The 18,908-nt window shown below is 43.3% G+C and overlaps 1 protein-coding gene across 2 annotated transcripts in view; it reads right to left on the bottom strand.

Moving 5' to 3' along the window:
• lepr (leptin receptor) overlaps positions 1-18,908 on the bottom strand; it is a 91,945-nt gene that overhangs the window by 48,708 nt on the left and 24,329 nt on the right. The window contains exons 1-5 of one of the 2 annotated variants that reach the window (XM_041840080.2): positions 11,274-11,642; positions 5,993-6,045; positions 2,620-2,865; positions 1,119-1,248; positions 24-205 (exon numbers count right to left, since the gene is read on the bottom strand). In XM_041840080.2, coding sequence (XP_041696014.1) covers positions 24-205; positions 1,119-1,248; positions 2,620-2,865; positions 5,993-6,032 — 598 coding nt within the window. In that variant the 5' untranslated portion in view covers positions 6,033-6,045; positions 11,274-11,642. Of the gene's footprint in view, positions 1-23; positions 206-1,118; positions 1,249-2,619; positions 2,866-5,992; positions 6,046-11,273; positions 11,643-18,908 lie in introns of those variants that run through there. The other variant, XM_045205454.1, reaches the window with a different exon arrangement.

Genomic DNA, 18,908 nt, shown 5'->3' with positions numbered 1-18,908 from the left:
AGACGCATTCAGACACGCCTTACCGAGACATGGAGGGACGCTGAGCATCACCAGGGGACCTGCTGTGGTGTTGGACACATTGGCTGTCACCACGACGATACTGCTGACCACATGGAGAGCAATAGAACAAGTGATGGAATCCTCTCCCACACAGTCCATGCTGTCAGTCCCATGCGTGGTGTTTACCTCACTGTCAGACAGTGTTCTGAAATAGACAGGAGACATTTATGTACTTCACCAGATGAGGCCATGGATTGCGTCCCCCCATATGCACTACGTTTAGCCCTATGGGCCCTGGTCAAAAACCCAGCCTAAATAAATATACTTTCATTCAGTAAAGATAAGAGGCTAGTGTGGTAATCATAGACTAAACACAGGTCAGGATACAACCTAGCCTGGTCCCAGATCTGTTTGTGCTATCATGTCAACTCCTTGTCATGCCATGTTTGAAATGATCACACAAACATCTGGGACCAGGCTAGGTGCAATCCACATGAAAGTAATGAAAACAACAAGTAAAAACACTTTTGTGATATTTTGCCTAATTATTTGCAAAATATTTAATCTGATTGGCCAAAAGACCAATTATACAGTGGCTTGCGAAAGTATTCACCCCCCTTGGCATTTTTCCTATTTTGTTGCCTTACAAACTGGAATTAATATTGATTTTTGGGGGGTTTGTATTATTTGATTTACACAACATGCCTACCACTTTGAAGACGCAAAATATTTGTCCATTACATGAAATCCAAATAAAATTTCATTTAAATTACAGGTTGTAATGCAACAAAATAGGAAAAACACCAAGGGGGATGAATACTTTTGCAAGGCACTGTAGGCAACTGGTGTTGGTTTTTTATCACACAGCCAACAATCTCAGCCAGCTCCATGCTTAACCCTGCTGTGGGAGAATAGGCTCTGCCAGTCACATTGCATGCAGACATGGACAGACACGGATACACACACACACACACACACACCTCAGACCCCCACCTGTGCTCTTACTGCCTCAGGCACATATTTGAGCCAACACTAGACAAGAATAACAAACAGGACGGGAGAGGAGAGGACAGAGACTCTAGACAATAGCAGCAGGTTGAATTGAACTTGATACTCACGCTAAGTGATGCAAGCAAAGTGCCACTGACCCGGGAGTGGAGGTGTCTGAGGAAGTGGTGAGGTGCTTTAGATCACATATTACATTTTCCCAGGTCTCATCAACACGGCACAGGATGTCCCAACAGGTGGCTGGAGAGAAATTAAATTAGCATATTAGCATCAACACAGGCACATACTGTCTGTCTGTCTGTCTGTCTGTCTGTCTGGTCGCTGTAAACCTTAATATATGAACTCACCAACCCCACGCCAAGCACACAAACCCACCTAGTTGAATAAACCCACACCCAGTTAGGACAGTCATAGCAAGCCCTGGAACATATTCTGAAAAAAGAAGCCCTAGAATCTGGCCAACGTCATCTAACAATCCATCCATTCACCCCCTCTTCCTCACACTTAGGACCTCAGGTCTTCCTGAGCTGACCGCCTCTTCCTCACACTTAGGACCTCAGGTCTTCCTGAGCTGATTCAGCTCGTCATTGTAGAGAAAAATGTAACACCCACTGACACCATTTTACCTCTGCACAGTTATTGTCAACGATTCATGAGACCGTTTTCAAAACATCCCCTCTCTAAATGCCACAGAGCCACAGGCGGTGGGTAGCCTCATCTAATGACCATGGATTAGCATTAGCACGCGTCAGAGGCTACCACCTCGCTTTCGATCTCATGAATAAATCCTTCGCCATGAGCCATTACTTCCTGTTGTTAAAAACACACACATGCACGGATGCACACACAGGCACGGATGCATACATACACACACAGCTTTAGCTTGTGTTACCACCTCCCACTTCCACCACCACCTCCAGACAGAGAAAAACACCACACTCAAGTGCACAGAGGCCATCATATCACTCCAGTTAATTGGCCCCTATTCAACTGAATGAGCCTCAATGTTCTCTTCTTCAGTGCAGTTAGTGGTCACAGGCTGTTTTATTACGCACCATTCAGAGAAATGAAATGAAAAACACATTCATCCAGCTGTCCAAGGCCAGTATATACAAACCGTCTCAGTATAGGAGTGCTAATCTAGGATCAATTCCTTACTCTTATTCATTATGATTTAAAAGGTATTTGATCCTAGGTCAGCACTCTACTATATGATGCTTTGTGAATACGGTCCCAGGGCAGTAGTAAGACAGAACTCTCACCCAGTAAATGTCATGCACAGGAGGTTGGTGGCACCTTAATTGGGGAGAATGGGCTCATGGTAATGACTGGAGCGGAATAATTATAATAATATGCCATTTAGCAGACGCTTTTATCCAAAGTGACTTACAGTCATGTGCGCATAAATCTTTACGTATTGGTGGTCCCGGGGATCGAACCCACTACCCTGGCGTTACAAGCGCCATACTCTACCAATTGAGCTACAGTGGAGTGGTATCAAATACATCAAACACATGGTTTCCAGGTGTTTGATGCCATTCCATTTGCTCCGTTCCGGCCCTCAGCAGCTTCCTGTGATGTCATGTCAGTAAAACAGAGCAGGATGCTTACCTCTGCTGGGCTCAGTCTCCGGGTGAGGTCCTAGTGTGCTTGTGAAGTTCCTGAAGAGGCACTGAGGGGTGTGTGGGTGTCCCGGAACAGATGGTGCTGCCCTGGACCCCGCAGACCACCTGTCTGCTCCCTCTACTCCCTGGTGAAGTTGGGCTGGGCGTGAGGCACAGCAGAGCTCTGTCTGCCAGGGGAGGTCTAGAAGGTCTCCATGGGGGGATTCTTCCACAGGCTCCACCGACACAGCACCTGAGGCAGAAACAGGAAGTAAACATGATTGACAGGAAATTACATCAGACACTGGACAGAAGCTGTGGCTGGGGTATAATGATGCTGGTAATACCAGAATTGTGGGTTTGATTCTCCACATGGTATTCAATCCCCACAATATTTATTCCAACCATTACAATAGCATTTGCCCCTAGGCGGATATGAAACATTTAAAAATACGACATTGATATGAATTCCTAATAATACATTCCTTTCAGACCGAATTCAAGAGATCAAGATTTCAAGAGATGTTCATGAATTTGGTAAAAGTATTATAAAAAGGCTACACTATTGTTCAGAGACCTTCACTAGAATAAACTCTGGTAACCTCAGCCTATACCAGAGTGATTCTACCAACTCAAGGATACTTACTGCACATGCTTCTTTGTCAACCAGGTAAAACAACGTGACTGACAAGACTATGGTTCATTCCACCCATTAGTCACCCATCCACCCTCCCAGTCTCCCCATAGCATGCTGGCTTGGGGTAGATATTACAAAAGGGATGTCTGTTGTATACTGATTCCCAAAGACAGTGTTCTCAAAACACAAACACACACACACACACACAAAGGATTGCTACTTTACCTGACAAAGATCCACTCTTGGATAAATTCGTTGTAGCTTAGTGGGTAAGAGCGTTGTGCCAGTAACCGAAAGGTCGCTGGTTCTAATCCCCGAGCCAACTAGGTGAAAAATCTGTCGATGTGCCCTTAAGCAAGGCACTTAACCCTAATTGCTCATGTAAGTCGCTCTGGATAAGAGCGTCTTCTAAAATGTAAAATGTAATTAAAAAGGTATGTGGTGCAGCAATCATGTTCCTACTTCATTTCTACTTTTCTTTTTGTGTGTCTATTTGGTTCAATGTGGGCCATTTTTGTGGTCAGGAGACATTATGCGCTGCTAATGTGAGAACGATCTATTCTGTGTTTCACTTGTGTGGTAGAAGGATTACTGCCGAACACATTGGATGATGTCCAACATTTCAAGGATGGCTAACCGCAGAGACTGGCATACTTCTATTTAGATCACTCAGTGTCACACCAATGAAATGCAACACTTTTTGGCAATAATGGACTGTATTGTAAGTAGGGGTGTGACTGTATGGGAAGATGACCTTTGTTTCTGTATACAGTGGGGAGAACAAGTATTTGATACACTGCCGATTTTGCAGGTTTAAAACAAAAATCCAGAAAATTACATTGTATGATTTTTAAGTAATTCATTTGCATTTTATTGCATGACATAAGTATTTGATCACCTACCAACCAGTAAGAATTCCGGCTCTCACAGACCTGTTAGTTTTTCTTTAAGAAGCCCTCATGTTCTCCACTCATTACCTGTATTAACTGCACCTGTTTGAACTCGTTACCTGTATAAAAGACACCTGTCCACACACTCAATCAAACAGACTCCAACCTCTCCACAATGGCCAAGACCAGAGAGCTGTGTAAGGACATCAGGGATAAAATTGTAGACCTGCACAAGGCTGGGATGGGCTACAGGACAATAGGCAAGCAGCTTGGTGAGAAGGCAACAACTGTTGGCGCAATTAATAGAAAATGGAAGAAGTTCAAGATGACGGTCAATCACCCTTGGTCTGGGGCTCCATGCAAGAGCTCACCTCGTGGGCCATCAATGATCATGAGGAAGGTGAGGGATCAGCCCAGAACTACACGGCAGGACCTGGTCAATGACCTGAAGAGAGCTGGGACCACAGTCTCAAAGAACACCATTAGTAACACACTACGCCGTCATGGATTAAAATCCTGCAGCGCACGCAAGGTCCCCCTGCTCAAGCCAGCGCATGTCCAGGCCCATCTGAAGTTTGCCAATGACCATCTGGATGATCCAGAGGAGGAATGGGAGAAGGTCATGTGGTCTGATGAGTCAAAAATAGAGCTTTTTGGTCTAAACTCCATTTGCCGTGTTTGGAGGAAGAAGAAGGATGAGTACAACCCAAGAACACCATCCCAACCGTGAAGCATGGAGGTGGAAACATCATTCTTTGGGGATGCTTTTCTGCAAAGGGGACAGGACGACTGCACCGTATTGAGGGGAGGATGAATGGGGCCATGTATCGCAAGATCTTGGCCAACAACCTCCTTCCCTCAGTAAGAGCATTGAAGATGGGTCGTGGCTGGGTCTTCCAGCATGACAACGACCCGAAACACACAGCCAGGGCAACTAAGGAGTGGCTCCGTAAGAAGTATCTCAAGGTCCTGGAGTGGCCTAGCCAGTCTCCAGACCTGAACCCAATAGAAAATCTTTGGAGGGAGCTGAAAGTCCGTATTGCCCAGCGACAGCCCCGAAACCTGAAGGATCTGGAGAAGGTCTGTATGGAGGAGTGGGCCAAAATCCCTGCTGCAGTGTGTGCAAACCTGGTCAAGACCTACAGGAAACGTATGATCTCTGTAATTGCAAACAAAGGTTTCTGTACCAAATATTAAGTTCTGCTTTTCTGATGTATAAAATACTTATGTCATGCAATAAAATGCAAATGAATTACTTAAAAATCATACAATGTGATTTTCTGGATTTTTGTTTTAGATTCTGTCTCTCACAGTTGAAGTGTACCTATGATAAAAATTCCAGACCTCTACATGCTTTGTAAGTAGGAAAACCTGCAAAATCGTCAGTGTATCAAATACTTGTTCTCCCCACTGTATATGCGGATGAGTGTACTGTTCTGTATGTTCTGGCACGGGAAGTTTCCAGGGAATTTGTGGCGGCAGGTAGCTTAGTGGTTAAGAGCGTTGTGCCAGTAACCGAAAGGTCGCTGGTTCTAATCCCCGAGACGACTAGGTGAAAAATCTGTCGATGTGCCTTTGAGCAAGGCACTTAACCCTAATTGCTCCTGTAAGTCGCTCTGGATAAGAGCGTCTGCTAAATGACAAAAAAAAAATGTAAAAAAAATGATGAATTGCTGCTGGACTGCAATCAATAAGGAACCTAATGTAAATACATGTGGCATTGCTGCTGAAATGTTTGCTATTCATTATTTTAGTCCAAGGGAAAGCTTTCCTGGGGATAGTGAAGTTGTGAGCCCCAGGGGAGGTAATGTGGATGGATGCAGTGAGACTAACGGGGAAGGAGCTCAACTCACCGTGGGAGACGATGAGGATATGCACCAAGAATGTCAGCATTGCAGACAGGATCCTGTTGAGAGAGAGAAAAAGAGGAAGAGAGGGAAGGAGGGAGAGAGAGATGGAGGGAGAGAGAGGAGGGAGAGAGCGAAAGAGAGCAAGAGGGAGGGAAGGAGAGAGAGAGAGAGAAAGGTACGGGTGGATGAAGAGAGAAACCGTAGAGAGAGTGAGAAACATAGATAAAGAGAGAGCGATATGTAAAACACATAGACAGTCTATGCAATCGTGACTCAACCCAACACTGAAAACTCATTTGACAGGAGAACAGAGGGTTTTGCAGTAGATACTAATGTCAGGCAGTGTCACTGAGCCTAGTCAGAGCCTTTAGTAAAAGTCACCACACCATGACCACAGTATTCTGCTGTAACGGCCTGGGTGTTGTCTACTCATCTGCAGGCACAGGCTTGACTCATCTCTACACTGCAGAAACTTCCTCATGCAAGATTAGAATGGATGATGCTGTACTTTCAGACTTTTTACAAGTCTGCAGTTATACAAACTTTTGTGAGCTTCTGAATGGAAAATTGCTGAGCAGTTTTTCAAAAAGTCAAATTCTCTCCCCCATCCCCACCCACACTTGAATTTCCATTATGACTATAGCATCCATATCATAAACCACTATATAGTCCAACCCTAACCCTCCTGTGACCACATAGGCACTACAGTAAATAACATTTACACAATAAATAACACAAACTTACATTACATGCTGTATAAACATGGTGCCTGCCTGCCTGGGTTTTAAATTAAACAAATCACACATGCTGAAGTTCAATCCCATGCCACATTCATTCCATTTCATATTCAAGATCACCACCATCAAATCATACAATCCTTACATTGTCTTCATGAGTTAGAGTTAGTGAGCATAGCCTCTACTGTGGGTGAGATAACTCTCACTGGGGAGAGAACAGAGATGGAGAGAACCTTAGGGACCAGTTAGGAAGACAACACAACGCACATATATACACTGAGTTTACAAAACATTATGAACACCTGCTCTTTCCATGACATAGACTGACCAGGTGAAAGCTATGATCCCTTATTGATGTCACTTGGTAAATCCACTTCAATCAGTGTAGATGAAGTGGAGGAGACAGGTTAAAGAAGGATTTTTAAGCCTTGAGACAATTGAGACATGGATTGTGTATGTGTGCCATTCACAGGGTGAATGGGCAAGACAAAATATGTAAGTGCCTTAGTAGTAGGTGCCAGGCGTACTGGTTTGTGTCAAGAACTGCAACGCTGCTGGGTTTTTCACGCTCAACAGTTTCCCGTGTGTATCAAGAATGGTCCACCACTCATCTTGATCTAACAGTGTATCTAGAACCTAAAAGGATTCTTCGGCTGTCCCCATAGGATAACCATTTGAATATCTATTTTTTGGCTCTAGGTAGAACTCTTTTCAGTTCCATAGAACCCTTTCCACAGAGGGTTCTACCTGGAACCCAAAAGGGTTGTCCTATGGAACCCTTTTTTCTAAGAGTGTAGATAGAGATGTTATAGATGCTGAAGAAACTGTTGAAACTGCTCCCCAAGTAATCTCACCATCCAGAACCCAATCTCCCACTACTCAATGTTAATGTATATCACAAGAGACTACTACCAAGGTAAATGAAATTCAAGCAGGGGCCATTTCAGTGCAAAAATAAAAATAAAAGGTCAATAAAAATACAAGATTAACTCAGATAGTCTGTGTAGCTATTTTGTTAGCTATTTATCAGTCTTATTGCTTGGGGATAGAAGCTCTTCAAGAGCCTGTTGGTGTCAGACTTGATGCACTGGTACAAGGAGGTGTCGTGAGGAAGCAGAGAGACAATTCTATGGCTTGGGTGGTTGGAGTCTTTAACGATTTTCCGGGCCTTCCTTCCACACCACCTGATATAGATGTCCCTGATGTCAGGGAGCTCAGCCCCAGTGATGTACTGGGCAGTCCGCACCACCCTCTGTAGCGCCATGCGATCGAGGGCGGTGCTATTGCCATACCAGGCATTGATGCAGCCAGTCAGTCACGATAACAGCTGAGAAACTCCCTTGGGAGGTAGAAGTGTCGGCATTTGACCATCAGGTATTCCAAGATGGGTGAATAGTGGGTCAACACCTCTACTGCGCTGGAGTTGCATTGACGCGACTGCATTGACGACTGAATTCATATGCTCAATGCCAAAAAAAATACAAAATAAGATATATTACAAGAAAATACAATTTGGTTCAATGTCACTTTGTACTTAAACAGTAACAACATCAATTATCTTAAGTCAGGACAAACTTGACATAACGCACCATAAACATGTCTGTCCCCCTCCTTCTCAACACATGCATGTGCCTGCGATTGACTACAGGGAAGTATTAAGAAAAGAAAACACTATGAGAATTACACAACTCTTGCCTTGCGACAACGGATAGACTCATTCCCAAACTTATGGGCGTGTTCCTCTGCCCAGGCGTTGCTGACGCATGCCAGATCTTACAACGCCTGGATAGGTATTTTAAGTATCAGCTAACCATATCATATGTTATAGCAATGTGTCAGTCGATGACACAGTCGATGATGTGGCACGCAACCATTGGTTGATACCGTGCAACGTCTGAGCAGGGGAACGCAACCATTACCAGCGTTCCCGGTTGTGACTATATGGTATACAGCTACGGACGGAAGTTACTTTCCGTAGCAGGTTAGGAGAGCATTTTAGCTAATCATAACCCTTTTCCTAACCTTAACCTAATTCTCCTAACCTGCTACATTACATTATCCTAACCTGCTGCGTAAATTCTCCTAACCAGCTATGAAAAGTCACTTCCGTCCATAGTCAAAAGCAGTGGTCACCATGTGCAGGCGCCTAACAACCCCCCGGAAAACAAGGAAGTGATAGGCTGGTAAGAAACACTTTTCTCAAATACTGTAACGATAACTCATATTATAACTTCTAAATGACTCCTCAAAGGCAGTGGAAGTATAGGCAACAACGTTACTATAATGAGCTACAGGGGACATGACTGAGCCATGAATATGTTCATGGCTCAGGGATTCTAACTAGCAACCTTTCGGTTACTGGCCCAATGCTCTAACCGCTAGGCTACCTGCTGCCCTATTTGACTCACTCAGTAATGAGAAAGTGTTTTTACCTGGTCTGGGAACTTGATTCCCACACCAAACATCAATAGCCTACCCTTTGCATGCAGGTTCGTGAAAAAATTTAATCATGAAAATTACTCCAAACATGAATACAGATTAATGACTGCCTCCATCAATTCATTGGTTCTCTTGTTCAAAACAATAACATCCCAGGTTACAATAAAGTACGGACGGACAGCTACCCAGCTCTGCCAAGTGGCCACCTGCAGCTGAGAGACCTAGTCCTAGACCATCCATAGGGATGAGTTAGGCCACTGAACGATAACAACTGGGCTAGGTGTTATTCAATGTTATATAACAACCTGTGTGTGTGTGTGAGAGAGAGAGAGATATCAAACTGCTATCAGCATAATGATGAGAAGGAAGCATTGGGCATGATCGGGCCCTAAATTAAAAACACAGGTGAATCCTCTCCATCACAGCCCGTGCTGGTACACACATGCCTCATACCTCATATTAATTAGATCACATATCAAAACAAGTTGTACTTTGCAAGTGACAATAACAACATATGGTAGTAGGCCTATCACAAATATTCAAATGACCAGAAAAGTAATGAATGTTAAATGACTAGTCAAATGGAAAACTAGATCTAGATTTGATAAACAAATGTGGTCCAGATTTGATAAAGCACCTCATGCGTATTCACACATAGATCAGTGGCCAAATCAAATCTCTCATCTCATTTTGAGTACTGATTGAATTTCAGCAGGTTGACATTTATTGTCACAAGTCTTGTCCTGGAGGCAGAACTGTGCAATTTGCCCTTAGATAGGCCAGCTGCAAATTTAAAATGGTCTATATTGTAAAAATTTATGAAAACAAAAATTAGCTTTGGTCTTAATTTAAGGTTAGTGTTAGGCATTAGGGATAGCAGCGTGGTTAAGGTTAGGTTTCAAATCAGATTTTATGACTTTGTGGCTGTCCGTTTGTGATCACCTACATGTCAGTTCAACATCTAGTTTTGATTTACATTTGATTTGATTTACATTTGATTGAGTTGTAAACTTTGTCAACTAACGTTAAATCAACATGAAATCAACAAAAAATGTCACCATGTTATTGGATTTAGGTGAAAAGTTGGGTGAAAATAAATATGAAATTCCCTTCTGTTGATGACTTTTTTCAAATTCAACCATTTTCCCACGTTGATTCAATGTCATGACATTGCACTTTTGTTGTTGAAATGACGTGGAAACAACATTGATTCAACCAGTTTTTGCCCAGTGGGCACTCTGCAGAGCTGCCTCCAGAGCAAGATTCATGACGAAAAACGCTAACCAGCTGAATTTCATCCATAGCCTGAATGTCAATGTAGATTAATTAACCTATAAAAAGATGTTAAGTCTGTTTTTGACACCCAAATCTCAGTCCCTCGATGGCATGCCCATGGGAGTATTGCCTAACAACCTACTCCACCAAGCCACCGACGCAATGTGAGTCACAGCATTGAAACAGTTCCAAATTGGGCGCGCTGGGTCTTGCATCACCGGGAGGAAATCCTGGTTAATTTCTTTAGAAAAGCAGTTCCACAGTTCCCTCTAATTAAGGAGGGACTCCAACACATGCATGCCAGAATTGCAAACATATGCCTATAATAGTTTTTTTCGTTTTTAAAACTTGAAATCTTTAACCAACAACAAATATATGCATATAAGCTGTAATACAAACAAATAAGAAGGCTAAAAAAATACAGTTGTTGATGGTTTTTCTTTTTACTTAGAAAGAAGAGCATGCAGAAAACAAACATTTCTGCTCAGCTGACACACTGAGACAGCTGTGTCTGTATTGATACTGTATGTAGGCTATGTGTACTGTTTTAAAATGTATGTAGTTCTGTCCTTGAGCGGTTCTTATTTATTAATGTTCTGTAGTATGTCATGTGTTATGTTTTGTGTGGACCCCAGGAAGAGTAGCTGCTGCTTTCGCAACAGCTAATGGGGATCCTAATAAAATACCAGAAAAAAAAGATCCCCTTGAGTTTTCACACCTGGACCACAAATATTATAGAATGTTGCGATGATCTTGAAAGCATGTACTGCTCTGAATAGTAGTCTATAATTCACAAACATTTTAGAAGAGAAAATGAATTAATTGATCCTTACTTGATCTCTTGGTTCCTCTCTAGTCGCCGATGTCCCAGTAACCGACAGTTATCCAGTCTGTGAATTACTATGCAAGTTATGCAACAAATACCTAAGTTTGAGTCCTTATAAGTAGGCTAGCCAATAGTTTGCCCCATTCTTTCACAAACACAAGTGCGGGATCATAAGCTACTGTTGTAGAGCATACTGTTACAGCAATGTCAGAATGCTGCAACAGTTCCTTGTCACTGAAGTCCAGTATGTTTCCCAGCGCTGTCCCCTCTCCCCAACATGTAGCTAACTAAAAGGCGCTCTTCACTAGAGTGATCCTAAAGGAACCCTCCTCTCCGTTTGGAGAAGGGAGTGGCATAGGTTGTTACGCATGAGACAATATCGTCACGGGAACTAACGCGCATCAAATAATAACACTGTTCTAATAACCATTAAAAACACAATTATAATAAAAATGTCTTCAACACAACATAACATGGTTGACAATGCACAATTAAATAAGCATTATGCCAAAATCGCTCCGCCATTTCCTGATTGCTAAAATTCTAATAGTTTGCTGAATTTCAGTTTGTGACAAAACAAGCAAGTATAGTGTAGAGAATCATTGTGCCATCTTAACCACTGTCAAATATGTGTTACATAACCCAAAATATTGTATTTTCAGCTGTTTGAAGCTGGTGTACAAAACCGAAAGTAAAATACACAAAAATGAAACTTAAGAATGGGAAGCATAGAAATGGCTACATAGAACATATCTACTAGATCTATAACTCACATTTCTATGTGAATTTGGTTGGTCACCCAAAAAGTTATATATTGCAGCTTTAAGTAGTAATTAGTCTATTAAAAATACTAATTAATTTAATTTAGTCCCATAGGCATAAAATAATAACATATCATTCATTACGGGAAAATTATCATGACATTGCTTTGGAGGACAATGTGAAATTTTTAAAGTGGAAAAAAGGATCATATGTACAGTATATATTTACCTTACATCAGTGGAGTGATCTCATCCTCAAGGTGATGTCATATTACAGTTTCATAGATAGCTTAGTCATGGCAAGTTTGTAGCCCAAGGGAATTTTTTTGTATATTGTGTAGTCAAAGGGTAGCTGTTATTTTAACTGAAAAGTAGGCCCATACATGAGTAATAAATGGTAGTGTTGTAAATCCAACTGGCATATTATAGACAGGAAGAATAACTCATATGTGGGCCATATTATTCTGAAGGGATGGGTGCTTAGATATGGACTAATAGTTACCATGAGGTGATTGTTATTTATTGCATCATATTCATCCTATTTATCAGTTTCCCTTGAAATTCACTTTAAATCTTCTTCCCTTGAAACTACCTGAGTGTTATAGCTATTATTGTGTCTGATTAAGCATAACAGAAGCCTGATATTGGTGTGTTGCATTAGCAGAAAAAAATATGGGTGAAGGAGAAGTAAGGATACCAGGTCCAGGCTGACAACCCTGGCTGGAATTTCACCTACACTCACTGCTGGACCTCACACTCTGGAGGTGTGGCAGATTGATTATATTGGAGTCCACATTCCTTGCTTTCACCGAAGTACAATTTCAGTCCTGAGCAACCTGAACAACCCATTTCTAATCCGTCCATCCCAGACCCAGTAGTGTCCTTGCTGCATCCCAAAGTAAACAGACAGTGTGATGAGTGTGATTAGAAGGAGTCAGGCGCAGGAGGGTAAATCACCGAATACAGAGTTTATTCCGTCGTACACAGTTGCGCTGGATTGCGACAACAAAATACAGGCACAGGGGAACAATCGACCCCGGCAATACAAGGTACGGGTATCTCCAACAAAATACAGGCACAGGGGAAATATCTACCCCAGCAATACAAGGTACGAGTAGCTCCACCCAGCTACACTCAACTCACATAAAACAATCACCCACACGGACAAGGGGGCAGAGGGAACACTTATACACAGACTAATGAGGGGATATGAACCAGGTGTGTGTAATTGACAAGACAAGACAAATGGAATGATGAGATATGGAGCGGCAGTGGTATAAAACTTTAAACTTGATTCTGTATGAGAGGCACACAGCCAAAGCAGAGGTGGGTGACTGTTCTAGGCAGGTTGTTTGTTCCCTGACAGAGATGACAGTCTGTTTTATCATTGAAACACAGTTTGATGCATGGAGCGTGTCCTTGTGTAACTAAGGACTGTTTTGCATGTAAAGAAACAAAACCTTTTTTCACCAAAACCTTCTTCTACCGTTTTTCCTTCTATTACAGTAGGCAGATGTGTTTATATTGTAAAGTTTGACTTTGGCAGATCATTTGTCTTTGTGTGTGTGTGTGTGTGTGTGGTGTGTGTGTGTGTGTGTGTGTGTGTGTGTGTGTGTGTGTGCGCACGCATGCTTGTGTCTGCACACTCCTGCCTCATTGTTAAGGGTGGGAGTGTGTGCATGCCTGCTTGTGTGATGAGATGGATAGCCCTGTGAGTGTAGGATGCGTCATATGTAGGGGCACCCTATTATCGTTTTATGTAGGCTATATTCTGTGGGTTGCATTGATTGGTCTTCCCTGGCAGACCCCTGTCTAGTCCTACCCTCCACATGGTGTGCTGGATTGCAGCTGTGACAACTTTCTGCAGCTATCTCCACAGCCTGCAGTGTGTGGGTGTATGTAGGCCATCGAGGGCAGGAAGATACCAAAGGCAGACAAAGCCTGCAAATCCTATACTACCCTATATTCACACCACGACTCTGCACTAAGATCACAGAGATATTAACTGATGTGGGGGTCACTTTCCCGAAAGCATAAGAAATTTTTTTGTCCACGTTACGATGAATCGTTATATGCATAGTAAAAGAAATACGCACATGAAAAAAAAAAAAAAACTAGAAGACAATTAAATATGGTAGGCTTGTGTATCCTACAGTGTAAAGTTCACTCAATGGGCTACACACAATCACATTGGGGAAAAAATCACGGTTGGCTTTGACAAAGAACACGTGTGAGACAGTACAGTAGGCTACATTACAGTACATTACAGTAAGCTAGAAAGGACACCAGACTTACCCATGCATTCAGGGGGGTGACATCATTCTCCTCACCAGGCATCATCCCACCTCATGTAAGAATGACATCATCCTCCAATGATGTCATGCTCCCAGGAGAGTGGTCACATGGTGCACTGCACACTGATTAATAATGAATAAACAGATTCCATCATTTGACGTGCTGAGCAGAGAGAACAGTATCCGAGCCACAGCCTATATATGTGTCCATATATGGAGTGCCACATACATTGAGGATAGGTACCGGTAGTCTAGAGTGGCACAATAGGATTGTAGGATAATATGAAAAATAGGAGTAGGGAATCGTTGCTACTAGTATAAATATTTAATGACGTTGTTGCATGTGATACGAGCCACATACATATGACTCTGGCTACAAAGGCTATTGCGCTTTGGAACGTCATCTAATTAAAATCGACTGTTGGCTATTGTTTAGCCAATTAATATGCTCATGTCAACTTAATTTAATTTATCTAGATAGCAGTGACTGTGTCATCTCTTCTGACATTTTCCTGAGGGAGAAAATGATTATTCTATAAGAAGCGAGGAACAACAGAAGATTTACTATCTACGTCACAGGCAAGCCTTGCTGGCATTCTGGAGGTTGTCTACCGTTAAATCCACAAACCGGGCCGTTACTCTCTCCCTGGTGATAGATCTATCTCGCCGGTCTGCTAAATCTATCGCCCTACTGATGAGATCGATGGTGGCCAACAAAAGCTGGCCGAGCATCCTTTCTTTAGACTATGAATTCTGTCCTGGCAGTCAGTATGGCTTCGCTTAGCTTTGTCTCCGAACAACATGATCTCACAACTCACTGCTATATTTCAACAATGTTTGTCCAAAAGACACAATCGTCAAACTGCAAAGCTGTAATCAAAAGTGCTATACCACCGTCAAATGTGAGATTAGTTTCTGGCCACCTTGTCACGACTTCCTCTGAGGCTACCTCCTCTCCTTGTTCGGGCAGGCTTCAGCGTTCATCGTCACCGGCCTTCTAGCCACTGCCGCTCCTCATCTCATCATTCCATTTGTTTTGTCTTGTTTATTACACACACCTGGTTCATATCCCCTCATCAGTACCTGTATAAGTGTTCCCTCTGCCCCCTTGCACGACTCCAACACCATCATTAAGTTTGCCGACGACACAACAGTGGTAGGCCTGATCACCGACAACGATGAGACAGCCTATAGGGAGGAGGTCAGAGATCTGGCCGTGTGGTGCCAGGACAACAACCTCTCCCTCAACGTGACCAAGACAAAGGAGATGATTGTGGACTACAGGAAAAAAAAGAGGACTGAGCACGCCCCCATTCTCATCGACGGGGCTGTAGTGGAACAGGTTGAGAGCTTCAAGTTCCTTGGTGTCCACATCACCAACGAACTATCATGGTCCAAACACACCAAGACAGTCGTGAAGAGGGCACGACAAAGCCTATTCCCCCTCAGGAGACTAAAAAGATTTGGCATGGGTCCTCAGATCCTCAAAAAATTCTACAGCTGCACCATCGAGAGCATCCTGACTGGTTGCATCACCGCCTGGTATGGCAACTGCTTGGCCTCTGACCGCAAGGCACTACAGAGGGTAGTGCGTACGGCCCAGTACATCACTGGGGCAAAGCTCCCTGCTATCCAGGACCTCTATACCAGGCGGTGTCAGAGGAAGGCCCTCAAAATTGTCAAAGACTCCAGCCACCCTAGTCATAGACTGTTCTCTCTGCTACCGCACGGCAAGCGGTACCGGAGTGCCAAGTCTAGGTCCAAAAGATTTCTCAACAGCTTCTACCCCCAAGCCATAAGACTCCTGAACAGCTAATCATGGCTACCCGGACTATTTGCACTGCCCCCCACCCCATCCTTTTTACGCTGCTGCTACTCTGTTAAGTATTTATGCATAGTCACTTTAACTCTACCCACATGTACATATTACCTCAACTACCTCAACTAGTCGGTGCCCCGCACATTGACTATGCAACGGTACCCCCCTGTATATATAGCCTCCTACTGTCACTTTATTTTACTGTATGTATAGCCTCCCTACTGTCACTTTATTTTACTTCTGCTCTTTTTTTCTCAACACTTTTTTGTTGTTGTTTTATTCTTACTTTTTTGTTTAAAATAAATGCACTGTTGGTTAAGGGCTGTAAGTAAGCATTTCACTGTAATGTCTGCACCTGTTGTATTCGGCGCATGTGACCAATAAAATTTGATTTGATTTGATTTGTCTTTGTGTGTGATTGTTCATTGTAGAGGATATATATCTTGGTGGAGCTAGATTTGTATTGTGTATCACCGGGATATTCACCCGTGTGCCTTGTCTTCCCCAGTGCGCCGTTTACCGCACTGGTGTATATTACGCATTGCTGCGTACCTCTGTTTATTTGAATAAACCATTTATTCCGTGATTTCCTCTCCTGCGCCTGACTCTGTCCAACATCACCCCCGCTACACACCTGCGATGCCTCCTCTTGACAGCGCTGCTTGAAGGCCACAGAGGAAAGGTCAGATCCTAGATTTGGCTTTTTAAAATTTTGTAAATAAAGTGATCCTCTTCTGATGGTTCTGACCGCTGTTGGCCTTGCCAAGACACTCAGTCAATTTACCCCTGCAGACATAAGCCAAAATCAGACAGAAGACAATTCTGTTGTCTGACAAAGCCATGCTGCATAATCTCACATTTTGATGTCACAACTTGCCATTTGCACCACTTGGTCAAAACGTCAAGAGTCGACACGAGTTAGTGAGATCTTGTTGCAATAGAATAGACTGTGTTATGGCAGGTGACAAACAGGCCTGCAGCCACTGACCGGGGTAGCCTTTTCACCTTTGATGCCCCCAAAGAGCAGTGCTCACTATAAAGCTGATTTTACAGAGGTAGAAGCTTGCAGAGTATTAGCAGTGAAGCATGGTACAAGTGTGCAATTCAGGCCCAGTGGAGCAGGAAGGCTGAAGGCCAAGCTAAGTACAGTGAGGGAAAAAAGTATTTGATCCCCTGCTGATTTTGTACTACTTGGTGGCAAAACCCTTGTTGGCAATCACAGAGGTCAGACGTATCTTGTAGTTGGCCACCAGGTTTCACACATCTCAGGAGGGATTTTGTCCCACTCCTCTTTGCAGATCTTCTCCAAGTCATTAAGGTTTCGAGGCTGACGTTTGGCAACTCAAACCTTCAGCTCCCTCCACAGATTTTCTATGGGATTAAGGTCTGGAGACTGGCTAGGCCACTCCAGGACCTTAATGTGCTTCTTCTTGAGCCACTCCTTTGTTGCCTTGGCCGTGTGTTTTGGGTCATTGTCATGCTGGAATACCCATCCACGACCCATTTTCAATGCCCTGGCTGAGGGAAGGAGGTTCTCACCCAAGATTTGACGGTAACATGGCCCCGTCCATGTTTTGCAGAGGGGGTACTTATTTCCCTCATTAAAATGCAAATCAATTTATAACATTTTTGACATGCGTTTTTCTGGATTTTTTTGTTGTTATTCTGTCTCTCACTGTTCAAATAAACCTACCATTCAAATTATAGACTGATCATGTCTTTGTCAGTGGGCAAACGTACAAAATCAGCAGGGGATCAAATACTTTTTTCCCCTCACTGTATCTCCCACCTCTGTTAACAAAAGCCTAGGTTCTACCTTAGCGCTTTGTAACTTCTTTCTTTTCCTTTAAATCTGTATAATGAAAGGAAATATAATTTGTTGAGCTTTTTCCTGTAAATAACAAGGTTCGTATAAATTATTTTTATGAATAGCGTCTGCATATTTACATGTTTGTGGAAGGTCTGTGTGTTAGGCATCCTCCTCAGTCTACAGTGTTGCCATTGGACCCTTGCCCAGGGCCCCTGCTATGAGGGCCGTCACTGAGTTTCATGTCCCAGGCTAAGGTAACATGCCATCATTTGATCCCCTCCGCAAGGATAACTCAGGACTTCTTCCAGAAGTTTGCACTCATACAGTACAGTACACTCCCCCTCATGGATTCAAATGAAGAAAAAGGAGTAGTGTAAGGAATTTGGTGGAAACTTCCACCAGCCATGTACCAATGCAGTGGTGTTAAATGCAAGAGGGGGAGTGAACGAGGGCACACTTCTGGAAAAAGGGTAGAGAATTGGAATGCAGCCGAGTTGGCCTTGCCGATGGGATCAGATGATATTTGTTCCTTCAGTTCAGTCTGGGACATACAGTAAAGATCCAGTTATTCATTCATGACTTATTCACCCATTTGCCTAAAGTAACAGCTCCATGGAAATGTAAAATGCTGCTTACTGGTAAAAGTGCTCCCTCAAATTAAACGTGCGTGTGTGTGTGCGTCCATGTCTTCATCCATCCATGCATGCAGGACAGAGGGGCTTGTTGTGAGTAGTTTCAGCATTTGTTTTCCAGAGCTGAACTGTATCGGATGTCTCCCCAAAAATATAGGCCTGCCAAATACAAGGCTGGTCCGCTATGCTGTTGAATGTAGCAACCTAGCAAACATGACCCCATTGGCCCCATGTGAGTAATCGGTGGGTAAGGTGGGCACGGGCTAGCCCACACCAAGTCCACAGCAAGACCACACCAAGCCCAACCCGGGCTAGCCCAAACCAAG

This window comes from Coregonus clupeaformis, chromosome 20 (assembly GCF_020615455.1).
Source record: "Coregonus clupeaformis isolate EN_2021a chromosome 20, ASM2061545v1, whole genome shotgun sequence".
NCBI lineage: Eukaryota > Metazoa > Chordata > Actinopteri > Salmoniformes > Salmonidae > Coregonus > Coregonus clupeaformis.
This window is presented reverse-complemented; position numbering and strand designations above follow the sequence as displayed.